At 39.1% G+C, this 15,078-nt stretch overlaps 1 protein-coding gene across 1 annotated transcript in view; it reads right to left on the reverse strand.

The window, feature by feature from the left end:
• The window catches only part of COL14A1 (collagen type XIV alpha 1 chain), a 229,571-nt gene that overhangs the window by 131,441 nt on the left and 83,052 nt on the right, over positions 1 to 15,078 (reverse strand). The window contains exons 14-19 of the mRNA XM_082601195.1: positions 13,978 to 14,117; positions 8,351 to 8,477; positions 6,566 to 6,705; positions 5,948 to 6,080; positions 4,547 to 4,606; positions 2,808 to 2,950 (exon numbers count right to left, since the gene is read on the reverse strand). Coding sequence (XP_082457321.1) covers positions 2,808 to 2,950; positions 4,547 to 4,606; positions 5,948 to 6,080; positions 6,566 to 6,705; positions 8,351 to 8,477; positions 13,978 to 14,117 — 743 coding nt within the window. The remainder of the gene's footprint in view (positions 1 to 2,807; positions 2,951 to 4,546; positions 4,607 to 5,947; positions 6,081 to 6,565; positions 6,706 to 8,350; positions 8,478 to 13,977; positions 14,118 to 15,078) is intronic.

Here is a 15,078-nt window from a genome sequence, read left to right on the forward strand (position 1 = left end):
TAACATTTCATAAAACACTGAGATATAAATTCTCAATTACTCCTCAGTTGAGTCCCTGAAAATATGCCTGTAAATTAAGAGTGAACAAATCCAATTTCATTGGAATTCACCATAGGGGCTTGAGAGTTAAAGAATTCTAAAGTACTTTCTTCTTTGCAGCAAAAATATTTCTGCACAGTAAATAATCACCATCAAAGTTATCAATATTTTTCATTTTTATTAAGGGTTTGTTTAACTGGGGCACATGTGTATTGAAGACTTTTGATCTTTTCTCCTTCATCTAGGTGTCCAAGTTTGTTTCAAAATAAACAGTGTGAAATGAAAGAAACTAGCAAAGGGATAATTATCTAGAGATAATCCAAAGTAAATATTATTATTATTTTACCTTGCATAGCTTATAAGTGCATGCACAAGATTAAACTGTAACTCATTCCAAATTAGCGGGAATAATTTAGCAAGAAGCTTAATGTGTTTCTTGGTAAGAGTAGAAACAAAAACCAAAACAAAACTCTTACTCTGGGAAGTTTTTATGGGTTTCATTTTAGGGACTAAGTTAAAATATGAGGGCAATAACAGGGAAAATAAAACATCCAAATTATATCTTTAGTTACCACGGCTAAGCACAATTTTATTTTTTTTGTATTTTCCAATCATGGCTTATTTGAAATCTATGATCCGAGTGAATTTATAATTCAACCTATTTTGTTCAAGTGTCCATTAATTTTCCAAAAGTACTCCCAGACCGATTTCATGGATCTTCTGGTTATTCACAGTGGACGTGGTTATTGTCCATTGTGTTATCATTGTGTTCTACAATGATTCATCCATCAGCTTGAAATTAAGTACTTTCCTGAGAGACTCTTGAGCTCAAACCATTGTTTATGTATTGATATCATACAGATACAAATAATTTGCCACCAAAGGCTTTATAAGTAAGGAAAAGGAAGAAAGGATATTAATGCTATTCTTGAACAATAATGTATTTGGAGATTTCTTTCCTAGAGTGTCACAAATATAATGCAGCAGAGGGAAAGAAATGCAACTAATGAAGCTAAATAAAGCATATTTCATAACTAAAAGGAAAAATTTCTCTTGGATACAAACCGGATTTATTGGGTCTGATGGGAAGTGTGCCTAGGAAACAATTTTCAGGTTCTAGAGTAAAAGGAATGGTATGGTGTAAATAAAGAAAACATGGGAAGGCCATGATTAAGAGTGTACCCAAGTTTTCCAAAAACACTAATTCAAAAAGATACATGCACCACAATGTTGACAGCAGCACTACGTACAATTGCCAAGATATGGAAACAACCTAAGCGTCCATCAACAAATGAATGGATAAATAAAATGTGGTACATATACACAATGGAATATTACTCAGCCATAAAAAAGAATGAAATCTTGCCATTTGTGACAACTTGGATGGACTTGGAGGGCATTATGCTAAGTGAACTAAGTCAGACAAAGAAAGACAAATACTGTATGATATTACTTATATGTGGAATCTAAAAAATACAACAAACTAGTGAATAAAACAAAAAAGAAGCAGACTCACAGATATAGAGAACAAACTGGTAGTTACCAGTGGAGAGAGGTGGGGAGGTGGGGAGCTAGAGGCACAAACTATTGGGTGTAAGATAGGCTCAAGGATATATTATACAAAATGGGGAATATAGCCAATATTTTGTAATAGCTGTAAATGGAAACTAACCTTTAAAAACTGTATAATTTTTTTTTAATTTTAAAAAATAAAGACACTTTATTTCTTAATAAAAAAGAGTCTACTCAGGTTTTCAATAGAGAAAAACAAATATAGATGAAACAACTTAAAGAAAACTCAACACATAAAAATCTAAATCCCACAGGGAGACGCTCATGATTAAGAATACATTAGAAATGACTATAAATCTGCTCAAAGAGAGTCAATGTCAGTGAAAAATACAACTATTTGTAAATGGATGGCATTTCATTAGGAACACTTCAACTGCATATAGAAGACCTTTGAGTTATGCTTCATTTAAAAACTTTTAATCAGATTCCCAAGGGCAAAAAAGTTATATATGTGTATATATACATAGAATTTTATATATTGGACTTCCCTGGTGCTGCAGTGGTTAAGAATCTGCCTGCCAATGCAGGGGAAACGGGTGCAATCCCTGGTCTGGGAAGACCCCACATGCCACGGAGCAACTAAGCCCAAGTGCCACAACTACTGAGCCTGTGCTCTAGAGCCTATGAGCCACAACTACTGAGCCCGTATGCCTAGAGCCCGTGCTCCACAAGAGAAGCCACCACAATGAGAAGCCCTGTGCACTGCAACAAAGAGTAGCCCCTGCTCACCGCAACTAGAGAAAGCCCGCGTGCAACAACAAAGATGCAACACAACCAAAATAAATAAATAAATAAAAGAAGTTTATATATTAAAAATTTACATATCAAAAGTATATACACACTCACTCACACACACACACACATATACCCACACACACAGACAAGTGTATAATGGACTATTTATGACCCAATTTTTGTGCTCTAACAAGTTGTCAAGGTGACAGAAGCAAAGCGGTAAAGAAGGTTCAGATGCTTTATCAATTTAAAGCAGGTTGTATGTGGAGCACGTTTCGGAGACAGAAAGTCATCAGGAGACCAGTTGTTAAGTTTGGATCAAGTGAAAACATTAGTTTCCAGAGAAATGAAGAAATGGGCAGTAAAGTTTGCATTACTCTCGGGAAATAGTCTCGTTAGCCTGGTTAGTCAGGAAATTTGTGGAGTTGCTAGTCAGCTGTATTTATACAGACCGTTCCTACCACTTCTTCGGCAGGGTCCCCTTGAGCAGTCAGGTAGGTCACCCTGAACTGCTGCACACTGCTGTCTGAAATGTCCCATTTTACCCGCAGGCTAGAAGTGGTTTCATCATCTACAACCAGGTTCCTGACTCCTGTGCGGAAAACTGGAATAAACACAACCAAGTATTTAAGGAACTTTTCATCCATCATATTTCAAAATGAGCTACAGAGATGATTTGTGGACATGACAACAAGTATCACTTAACGTATCTCTACCATGTAGACACAGGTGAAGTGAGAACAACTCAGCTTTAGTTAATAGAGAGCCATGATACCTACTGGTAGCAAACAAAAATGGGCTTAAGAGATGCTTTCAAGGTGAGATCATGGATCCCTCAAACAACCAGCTCTGTATATACACTAGAAAGGGGAACTGGGGAGCAGCCCTTGGACTAGGAAACCAGAAGGGGAGCCCAAAGAGGAGCACGACTGTGAGAACTTCACATTAGGGCTGAGATGGGGAAGTGGGCGTGAGGGACCAAATGTGGTCAACCTCGGCCTGCAATCCAGCATCCAACACACATCCCATCACCTGCTTCCCCATTTCTGTTTTAACACTTGTCACTCAAAGCACAAATCTCCCACGAGGGTGGCCTCTATCCACTCAGGCCACATGGATTTCATCCTTTCTCTGAGATCTTGTCCACACTCCTTCACTCGTTTTCTCTGACACGTTCCTTTCCATCTCCCAAAGTGACTGCTCTCTCATTTGTCCCATTGTTTCTTCTCCCTTTTGTGCCAACTTCCTTTCATTCTGTCCATCTCCATGGACTCTTTCTTCTCTTCATTCATTTATTCATTCATTCAGCAAACGTTCATTGAGCTTTTCCTGTATGTCAGACTGGTTAGGGCTTTAAGACATACAATGATCTACTAGTGAAAGTGTCACAGAGGAGACAGGAGAGTGACATGTATCAGGCAAAACTTTACCTACTAGGCTGTAGGTACAGAATGCAACATCTCACCTTCAGGGTTAGGAGTTCTAGATGGCAGGAGGATATGGGCAAAGCATGAAACATATGGTTGAGGCCAGGAAGGGAAGCAGAACCCAGTCAGGAAGCATCTTGTATGTTATGATTGAGAGAGGTGGGGTCATAAAGAAGGGCTCAGTAAAGGTTAACTGAAGAATGAATGAATCAATGAATGAATGAATAAATGAATGGTATTGGAGATTCACTGAAAGGTTTTAGGTCAAGAAATAAATATCATCAAACTTGTTTAATCTAGTTGACTGTGACAACTAGTTGGGAGGTATATTATAATGGAGGGGAGAGTTAAGCTGAGAGAGAAAATAGCTGATGTTGGAACACCAATACACCAGCCATGGCTCAGTTACCCACAGAAATGCATGGAAACTATGATATGAATAATTCTCAACAGAAAGCAATAGAAGAAGGCACTGAGACCAAGAGTAGGGTAGAGACTCCTGGGGCTGGATACTAACGTTCTCTAAAAGATTAGATGGGAATTCAAAACAAAGATGGGAAAAATAGAGAGTACCACAGTGATATTGATTATTAGACTAGAAGACCAATTAGCATTTAGGGATAAGAAGAGGTTGAGAGCTCTGAGGGGAGAGAAATTTGAACTGGTATGCCCTGTTCCTAATCAGTCATATAAATCAAATAAAACTGGGATAATATAACTTCTGTTTAAATCAAACTTTTCTTATGGGTAAACAGGCTTCTATTTGTCCTTACCTGATGTCACAGGCCTGGTAGGCGCTTCAGTCGTAGGCGGTTCTGTCCAAACACTGTCAACTAAAAAAATATTCCTCACTTTAAAATTCTGTAATGATGATAGCTCTATACATTTGTGTATAGCATTTTATAGTTTTCAAAGAAAAGTTCACCTATATTATGTCACTTGTTTCTCACAACAACCTTGACCATGGTTGCAAGAGAGAAGTGACTTGTAAGGCAGACATTGTATCTATTCCACAGATAAGGAAACAAACCCAAAGAAGTTAGTTTCTAATCGCAGATACCAGCCTTCATATAAACATTTGAATTACATCTATAAAATTGTGAAACCTCCCAGTTACTTTGAAATGGGGCATAACCATGGTGAGGAAAGGACATTAAACAGTGTTATAGATCAAGTTGTAAAGGGGCTGCCAAATAGGACCAGCAAGGAAGACAATAAGAAGTGCATCTGCTATTTCTTGTATCCACCCTGGGCAACCAGCGGATGGAGCTGCTGTGTGGTGAACCGCCTAGATGCCCTCTTCATCAACATACTCATCCAGCAGCTTCTGGAGTACAGGCTGCTAATGGCTCAGAGCTCTGGGAATTGCCTTTCCTGGGGTTGCAGACTCTTGTCAGGGGATGGCCGGCCTCCAATCACTGGGGATGCAGGGATAGAAAGGCCCAGCCCCTTTGACTCAACTTGGGACCACTCAGAAGGGTCATACCAGGTCCAGAATTTCTAATAGAATTAGCTGAGGGCTCTGTTTTAGCTTCTCCCTAAGTCCTATTTCCTTACAGATGTATCTCCCAACTACACTCTTCAATAAACCTTCTGGATGCAATTTTCTACTTCAGAATCTGGTTCCAGGGAACCCAATCAAAGACAATTTAATATGTGGTTAATACCTCATATTTAAAAAATGAAGGGACAAAAGAATCAGCAAGTGAATTTTGTGGATTCTTGGAACCAAGATCAACTTGGGAAATTCCAGAAACTCTTGGACATTTTTGCCCTACATTTATTTGTTTGTTCATTTATAACTTATTTCATCCATCCATCTATCCATCCATCCATTTATCCATCCGTCCATCCATCCATCCATCCATCCATTCCTCCATTCAACAAATATTCATTGCACAGTTAAAATATGCCAAGAACTGTGCTAAGTGTTGGGGACATAATGGTGAACAAGAGAGATATGGTCCCTGCCTTTAGGTGATGATAGAATAGGAGTCTAATAAGATGCTCCACATATTGCTTTCATTAAAGGTAAAGATGTATGAAGAGTTCTAGGGACAAAGCCTCTGTAGCCAGGAATAAGGTTGATGTGTAGGGAACCTGGTGGCATGAAGAGTGTGTCAGAATAAATGGTCGGAGCTTGTGAACTCCATCTTGGCCTGACCAAGACTTACGTGTGGTCCCAACGGCAGTCACTACCTCAGTCTCACTTCCACCATCCAGTACAGCCAACAGGGAAACTTCATATTCAGTGCCAGGTTCCAGGCCTTCAATAACATATGAGTCTTGGTCTTCTTGTAGGACAACCTGAAAAGTATTTGGTGCTTAGTAACTGGGTTTACTTGAATAACATAGGAAAAAGTTAAGAAAAAATAATAAAATGGAAAGATGTTATCCCGAGTGTAAGCAATAAGTGACTAAGCATAAACAACTCCAGGGCCATTGAATTCAATTTTAAAGTCAAACCAGAGACTTTTTTCTTTTCAAATCTCTCAGCAAAAAATGATTAATATTGCAAAAGGGGCCTTTTTTGAAGTTTTTAAAAATGTCATTTATGACTGTCAAAGAATCTGGAAATACATAACATATATAATAAAAGCCCTAGCAAAAATGCATTTTAATTTTACAAAAGTCATATGATTTGACATTTGTAAAACTCCAGGTCATGGAAAATATTAATTACTCTTGGGATTCTCAATCTGTCTTAAAACAAAGACCAACTCAAATGCAGCAGTGAGCATTCACTTCCAGATAAAATGCCCTGGATTAATTTTCAGTCTCAGACAACTCACTTCTTCAGTCTTCCCACCATAGACTGGAATCCACATCAACTTGTGTTGCCCTTCATCAACTGAGAGGGGATGCCAGGTCACTCTAAAACTATCTGTTGTCACCTCATCAATTTCCAAGTATTGCTGGGCTGGAACGTCCTCTGTAAGCCAAGGAGGGAGATTTTGTTAGGGAACTGAGAAGGTAAGAAAACCATAACTCAAGCACCTCCCCGGGGCCACAGGTAGAGAGGACTCTCTGGTGAATCTCTTGTTTTAGGAAAGTACATGGAAGCAGGGAAAGCAGCACCAATTAGTCCAGTGTGGGCTTATGTTTCTGTTTCCAGCATTTACCCACAGTATAAGTTAGGAAGACCAGGGACACAGCAAATTTTTAGTTTTCCAGGAATTTCCAGAACTCTTAGATTCTCTATTTGGCCCTTTTCATTAACTATAAAAAATAAGACTGCTATATTCATTACTTTACAAAGATACTATTTTCCAAGTATTCTGAAGAAATTAACAAAATGATGCCCTAGAGGCCTGAGAAATGTCACTTTTAGCTTTATTCACTTTCGTGCCTAAATCACTCTCTAGTAAGAAGTTAAATCCTAGAGAAGAACGTTCATCCTTTTAATCTTGTACATGTGGCTGCCATCAGAAGTGAAGTATAATTTATCAGACATCCATTATTTCACTGCTTACACACTTCTGGGATGTACAAAGAGACCATAACATCTAATTACACCCAAAATGAATTGTCAGTCACTGATTTTTTTTTTTTTCTTTTTTTTTGCGGTATGCGGGCCTCTCACTGTTGTGGCCTCTCCCGTTGCGGAGCACAGGCTCCGGATGCGCAGGCCCAGCGGCCATGGCTCACGGGCCCAGCCGCTCCGCGGCATATGGGATCCTCCCAGACCGGGGCACGAACCCGTATCCCCTGCATCGGCAGGCGGACTCTCAACCACTGCGCCACCAGGGAGGCCCTTAGTCACTGATTTTTATTATATGAAATCAGAGATTTTAAAACTCTTTGACAGGATACCATGAGAATTCCAACTACAGTTAGCCCTTGTGAGATTTTGCAAAATTACTGAACTTTTTTCTGTGAACATTATTTCTCAGTCCAGCTTATTTCTCATCTCTCTCCAGATTACCTTCTCATCTCAATACAGCACTAAATTTGTTTCCAAGTGCAATTCATGATAGGTCCAGAAAGCAAACAATAGAATTTTTCCACCAGGAGGCAAAAAGAAGTTATATTTATTGACTACAGGGTATATATAGAAAAGAAAAATAATGCATTCATGCTTTATTTTTTATTTTAGTATTAAAATATCCCATATTGTTGTATTAATATTGCAAGCTGCATGAAAATAATTATTGGCTATAGATTGATGTATTAGGTTAAATGGTATGAAACCATCATTTTTTGTAGGTCAAAAACTGTTGGAGAGCTGTAATTTTGGAAGTTCAACTTAATATACACATATATCAATGGAAGAAATGTGAAAATTTTATGTCAATAGAACAAAAGAAACAGTGTGAGATCAGGAAGAGAACAATGCACACTTTTATTTAACTGAGACCTTTGAACTTAGATGGTCCTGTCCCTCTTTCCCTTGCTTTGAAAGAAAATAATTAGCCAGTAGGCATTCTATTCACCTAGTTGTTCATTGGGTAATAATACTATAAAGTAAACAAATATTAAAATGCAATCTCTTCAAAATCACAATTGAAGAAGCTGCTCCAGCTTCTGGTTTCCATACAGTTACTCTTGGAAACTTTTCAAACCATAATAAGGCTTACCTGTGGTAAAAATTCCAGTCAGAGGCTCTGACTGTCCTTCATCATAGATGGAGAAAATGGCAACAGTATACTCGGTGAGGGGTGTCAAGCCCTTCAGAGGGAATGTAGTAATAGGATCAACTTCAACCTGCAAAAGAAAGAAGTCATAATAGCTATATCAGATACTCTCTAAATATAGGAAACAGAAGCCATTTTATTGTCTGCAGTTCACTTGGCTGGCAGCAGAGCTGTAAGTACTGCAAAAGAGATACTAAATTATAAAACCATTTAGATATTCACATTTCTAATCTTACAACCTTAAATAGAATACCCATCAGTTAATTCTCATGACATAGTTGCAACCAATATTATTTCCATTCATTAAAGATATAGAAAGTGAAGTACATAAAATTTGCAATGCTAATACAAATAAATGTAATGTTTATAGCCGGATTTGCTAGGAGTAGCCAGTCATGCACAATAACTTCTGTAGGAGTTAAATAGATGAGCAACCATGCAGGAGAAGGTGAGCACAGTTGCTGTTATTTTGGTTCTTCAATGAGTCAACATTTTTTTCTTAACATCTTTATCGGAGTATCATTGCTTTACAATGGTGTGTTAGTTTCTGCTTTATAACAAAGTGAATCAGCTATACATATACATATATTCCCATATCTCCTCCCTCTTGCATCTCCCTCCCAGAGTCAACATTTTTTTTTTTTTTTTTCGGTACACGGGCCTCTCACTGCTGTGGCCTCTCCCGTTGCGGAGCACAGGCTCCGGACGCACAGGCTCAGCGGCCATGGCTCACAAGCACAGCCGCTCCGCGGCATGTGGGATCCTCCCGGACCGGGGCACAAACCCGTGTCCCCTGCATCGGCAGGAGGACTCCCAACCACTGCGCCACCAGGGAAGCCCAGTCAACATTTTTTAATTGGTAAGTCTCACATAAAAAGAGAAATCCCTGGTCAGACACACTAACTTTCTTTCCATGTCTTTCCCACCTCAGGGACTTTGCACATGCAATTCATTCTGTCTGAAACCCTATTTCCTTGGCTCTTTTCAAAATTAGGGCTTCACCATCTGTCAGGACTGTGCTTATATTTCACCTCCTCATGGGGGTGTTCATTTTTCTACGTATCTCAGTAGGGTGATTCTGTAACATTGTCCTTGTTTGTTTTCTCCCTAGCACCCATCCCAGCCTGAAATTATTTTATTTCCTAGTAGAAGATGTTTATTATTTCCTGCATAGAGTGTAAGCCCCTTGAGGTCAGGACCTTGTTTAGTTTCTTTGCTACTGTATGTTGAATTATATATATTTTTTGAGTGAATAGAATACATAAATGAAAACTGAGATGGAAGCACAAAAGATCCATTTTACAAGAGATTTAAAAAAAAGGTGGGGGGGGCTCATCTGAGCAAAGAGTTAATCCAGAAACCATAGACATCTTGAAGGAATTGACCTCAGGTCAAAAAAAAGATTGCCAGCCCTGGGGGAAGGAGTTTCCCTTTTCACGTTTCTGGAACTCTGAGCCACTCTGCTAGAGAGGGCCAGCCAACCCCAGCCTTTTCAGCCACCTCAGACATGGATTGAAGTCATCTTGGAAGTTTCAGCCCAGTCAAGTTCCCAGATGAATGTAAGAGTCACCTTAGCTGAAACCACATAGAGCAGAGACAAGCTGACCCTGCTGAGCCTGCCCAAGTTACATAATCATGGGTTGTTATTTTAAGCCAGGGTGTTGGTTACATAGCAATAGTCAATTGAAAATATATATTATCTTCTTCTGAATCTAGGCCTGATAATATTATGGTTAATTCTTAGCATTTAATGTTTACTCTGGTCTGGGTATTATCTCATGCTTTACATGCATTAGTTGTACTTGCATCCTTACCACAACATTGTAAGGTAGCTTATTATTACTCCTAAGTGGAAGATGGGAAAAATGAGACTCCGAAAAGTTAAGGAACTTGACCAAAGGAAAGCCAGCTAGCTCCTAAAACTTAAACACAAGTGTTTCACCCTCTAAATTATCTGTTTGTAAATACTATTTACAGTATGGCTCCATTATTTAAACTCACAGAAAAGACAAATACGTAACATGAGTTCAAGATGTTCTTCTAAACTATATTTCCTATTGCTTTCTGTTGTTTTGAATCATAATGGCTAAGATTTACTGAGCACTTATAATGTGCCAAGGACCTTACATTCATTGTTTTATTTAGCCTCCTTATCCCCCATCAAACACTAGGTATTTATAATGACTGTTTTACAAATGAGGAACCTGAGGCCCAAAGACCTTAACCAACTTTCCTGGAGACATAAAACTATTAACTGGAATGAATAGTTAGGCCTTGGTATACTTATATATAAGTGTGTATATATACATACACATATATACACACATATATATATGTAAAAGCATATGTATTTTGAACATTATATATTGAATATATATATATATATTTTTCAACAGATACATATATATAGATCTGTTGAATAGATCTAGTTTATTAAAGACATTTTATTTGATGCTGAACAGACCATATTTTATGCATTAATTATTGATCATTTTATTTCATCAAATGAAAACTTCTAGGTATCATTTATTTTTACTTGTTATCATATTATGTTTTAGATTAAGTTCTGGAACTCATTTTATTGGTAGTACTTTTAAGATGTAAGAGAAGAATTTGGGAAAATGGTAAGAAATGACTATGATTCATTGTTATGCAATGATTTTTGAGAAAAAATTTTCAAACTACCTAACAAAAAATTCACTTCAGCCTATTCTAGGATGGATGAAGAGAACCCTTGATGAGGGATGAGGGACTTGGGCTCTGCTCTGGGCTCTGTTGTTGAGTCACTGCTGTAGGGGACTGGACTTGTCTCTCAGAGTCTAAAAACTGTGGCCTTTCATTTATAACACTCAAATGGCAGCACTTTAGTTCTCCATCATGTTTGCACATTTCCCCAAATCATTTCACAGTACATGCTATCTGAGATGACTTCTTTCTGCAGTTTGACAGGTCAGCCTTTGGCAACATTTTTTTCTATAAAATTTGCACAAGGTGCTCTCTGTAAAAACCTCAGAGGCTGTCTCAGGATTAACACTCAATGTGTGTTAGCTGCCATCATCATCATCATCATCACCATCATCATCATCACCACCATCAACATTACCTCCATCATCATTATCACCACCATCATCATCACCATCACCATCATCATCATCACCATCATCCTCATCACCATCATCCTCATCACCATCACCATCATCATCATACATAATCATCATCATCACCATAATCATTATCACCACCATCATCATCATCATCACCATCACCATCATCACCATCATCACCATCACCATCATCATCACCATCATCACCATCGTCACCATCACCATCACCATCACCATCACCATCATCATCCTCATCACCATCATCATCAGCACCACATCATCACCATCACCATCATCACCATCATCATCACCACCATCATCATCATCACCATCACCATCATCATCATAATCATCACCATCACCATCATCAGTAGCAGCAGCGTTTGTTTAAGTGCTCTGTTTTATTTTTATTTTTTGGACTCCAAAAGTTAGGGAGAGGGGTCATGCAGAAAAGACACAGAGGAGGAAGAAGAAGTGAAGGAGGGAAGATGGGAGGAAGTGAAGCAGAGAAATAGGAATTTTTTTTTTTTTTGAGGTACTCGGGCCTCTCACTGTTGTGGCCTCTCCTGTTGCGGAGCACAGGCTCCGGATACGCAGGCTCAGTGGCCATGGCTCACGGGCCCAGCCACTCTGCGGCATGTGGGATCTTCCCGGACCAGGGCACGAACCCGTGTCCCCTGCATCGGCAGGCGGACTCTCAACCACTGCACCACCAGGGAAGCCCTGTTATTTTAATTGTTCAATGAGTCAACATATTTAAATTGGCAAGTTTCACATAGAAATAAAAATCCTTGGTCACATAGTCAAGGGAAACAAGACCTGGCAGCCCCCGGCTAGATTTCTGTGCAGCAACCGTCTTCAGGAGCTGACACCAGCTGCTTCTTGGATGAATGTATACAAACTCCCCGGCAGGGTAGTCCCCACCACACCCAGCATCCATGTCACTGTAACCCATTGTCCGTTGTCATTTATTGTTGTCTTTCAGTAGAGAATTTCTTCTAGATGCATGTCCCCAAAATGGGAATATGAAATATAACCTAAGGTAGCTTCATATTTCAAGAAAAACAGGTGAGACTGTATTTCTTTGCAGGTGCAACAATTTCTGCACTCATTTACATTATCTGCATAACCTTCCGACACAGCTGAATTTGCAACCCTTGGGAAAGTAGTTTATTTATCGGTGATAACAAAGAGACACCGATAGCTCGGTGCTTTTGACTTCCTTCTTTTTCTACTCCAGGATCTCATCTTCAAAAGCAAAGCAGCTAGTCTAAAGATTACAGCTTCGTCAGAATTATTTGCCCTCAGGATTTTTGAAGATTTAATGAAAGATGTTGAACAGTATTTCTGTACTGTTAGCAAATGTGCAGTTATAGTCCATTCATTACCTAGGGTCCCGTATGATGGCACATTCCACAAAATATTGCTTGGATTTACTTGTAGGAAAAAGTTTGTCTCTGCATATGAAAATATTTGCTTTATTTGGTCAGAAAATAGAAATCATGTAATCCAACATATTTCCCTTGTTGTCTTAGCTTCTTGGACCAAGATAAGGAAAAAAAAATAACTTTGCTATCTAGCCTGCTAAAATATATTTCCAAGGAGAGAATTTCTGAAGAGTATTCGTCACTGAGTGCAAAATACTGTATCTTCATGGACTTCAATAAGTTCTGTTATTTGAAAATATCTTCCTACACAAAACCTGAATGATTCAGTTTTCAATGTAAGCTCATTGAACTAGGGTCTTTCAGATGCCAGTTTACTAAAAAGCAGAGGGATAACCTGAAAAACACTGATATTTCCAGTTTACTACTTGTGTGAAGATACATACTTCCTTATCCCTATTCGCTGGGGCAGACTGTATTTTCCAAAGATGGCTGTGTCAATATCTATCTTCCATCCCACTTGCCTCCCACCATAGGTTGGCACTGTTCTCCTCCCCATCTTGAATCCATGCAGGGACTTGTGGTATCCCTTACCTATGGAGTGTGGTGGAGGTGATATTTCTGTGACTTTTGATGCTAGGTAACAAAAGGTGACACAGCTTTCACCCAGCACTCTCTCTGTCTCTCTGGATACATGTCTGGGGACTCCTGAGCCAGCAGGTAAAAAGTCCAGCTCTCTTAAAGCTGTCATGCTGAAGGGATCACGTGAAGAATCTACTTAGAGATACAGAGAGCTGCTCCAACTCCCAGCTGGTCCAGTCTTTCCAGACCAGGTACCAGACATGAACATGGAAGCTGCTGTGATGACATCACCTCCAGCCACTACCTGGCTACAGTCTCAAGAGTGACCCCAAGCCAGAACTACACACCCAACTCCAATTCCTGACCCACAGAAAACAGCAAGAGAAAATAAATAATTAGTATTGCTTTGAGCCACTGTGTTTTGGGATGATCGGTTACATAGCCATAAAAAACTAAGATCCAACCACTGGAAAAATGCACGTCCTGTTCCACAGCTTACCTCATTGATTTCAGTCCCATCGGCGTTGTTATATACAATCCGATAACCACTGATCTTTCTTGAAGTTGGGTCCCAGGCTAACCGAGCACTGTTAAAGCCAACACTGGAGATTCTCAGGTTTCTGGGTGGACTTAAGGGCACTTTGCAATAAACGAAAAATAAAAATTTTCTGGAATTCAGTGCAGTAAAGGTCACTTTGCAGTAAACGGAATTTTAAATAACATACATGTAAAAAACACTCCCAAAACACAGCACCTCTGACTTCTGAACTACTTACATATGAAAAATTTCACCCAGATAATAACTGATAACAAAGAACATTAACACATCAACAAAGAAAAAAAGTTTTCCTTGTAGAGAATGAATAGTAGCAACTGATTACACATTCTTAGAAATAAATGAGGTTTAGGTAAATCTTCTGTGCCTTTCTTTTCTAGTCAAAGATATTATTATAGGCTGATACAAATAAAAAGCATAATGGATCAAAAACCAGGACACCTGAAATTCGATCTTAGCTATTGCATTCAACTATCATCGGATCCTGGCAAAGTCACTCTACTCCTCCGATCCACAGCTTCCCATACATGAAATGGTTTCCCATCTGCCATCTCCACGTGAGTATCTATTAGGCATTTCCACCTTAACATGTCCAAACCCGAACCACTGACTCCTGCCACCTCTCCCAGTCTTCTCTGTCAGTCTCTTTCTCTGAACAAATGAAAACTCCATGCCTCCCATTGCTCAGGCCAAAAACCTTGGAGTCATCCAAGATTCAGGTTTCTGGACATGTGTCCCCTTCTCAATGAAGCTTTCCATGATCACCTTACGTAAGATAATACTTCTACCTCAATACTACCTAACTCCCTTCCCGGATTCTTTTTTTTTTTCTTTATTGCACATTTATTGGTCTCTTGTCTCTCTCTTTGAATATACTATAATCTCAGGGGATTGCAGAATTTGGTTTAATTTTGTTCCCCTCTTTATCCCCAGTATTGCAAGTTCTCAATAAATATTTCTTGAATCAACGAGTAGGAGTCTTGCCCTGGATACATCCCGCTGGCTTTGTGAGACAAGACAGAAATAAACACTTTGCTGTGGCTT

Source organism: Mesoplodon mirus, assembly GCF_964341445.2.
Source record: "Mesoplodon mirus genome assembly, chromosome: 16".
NCBI lineage: Eukaryota > Metazoa > Chordata > Mammalia > Artiodactyla > Ziphiidae > Mesoplodon > Mesoplodon mirus.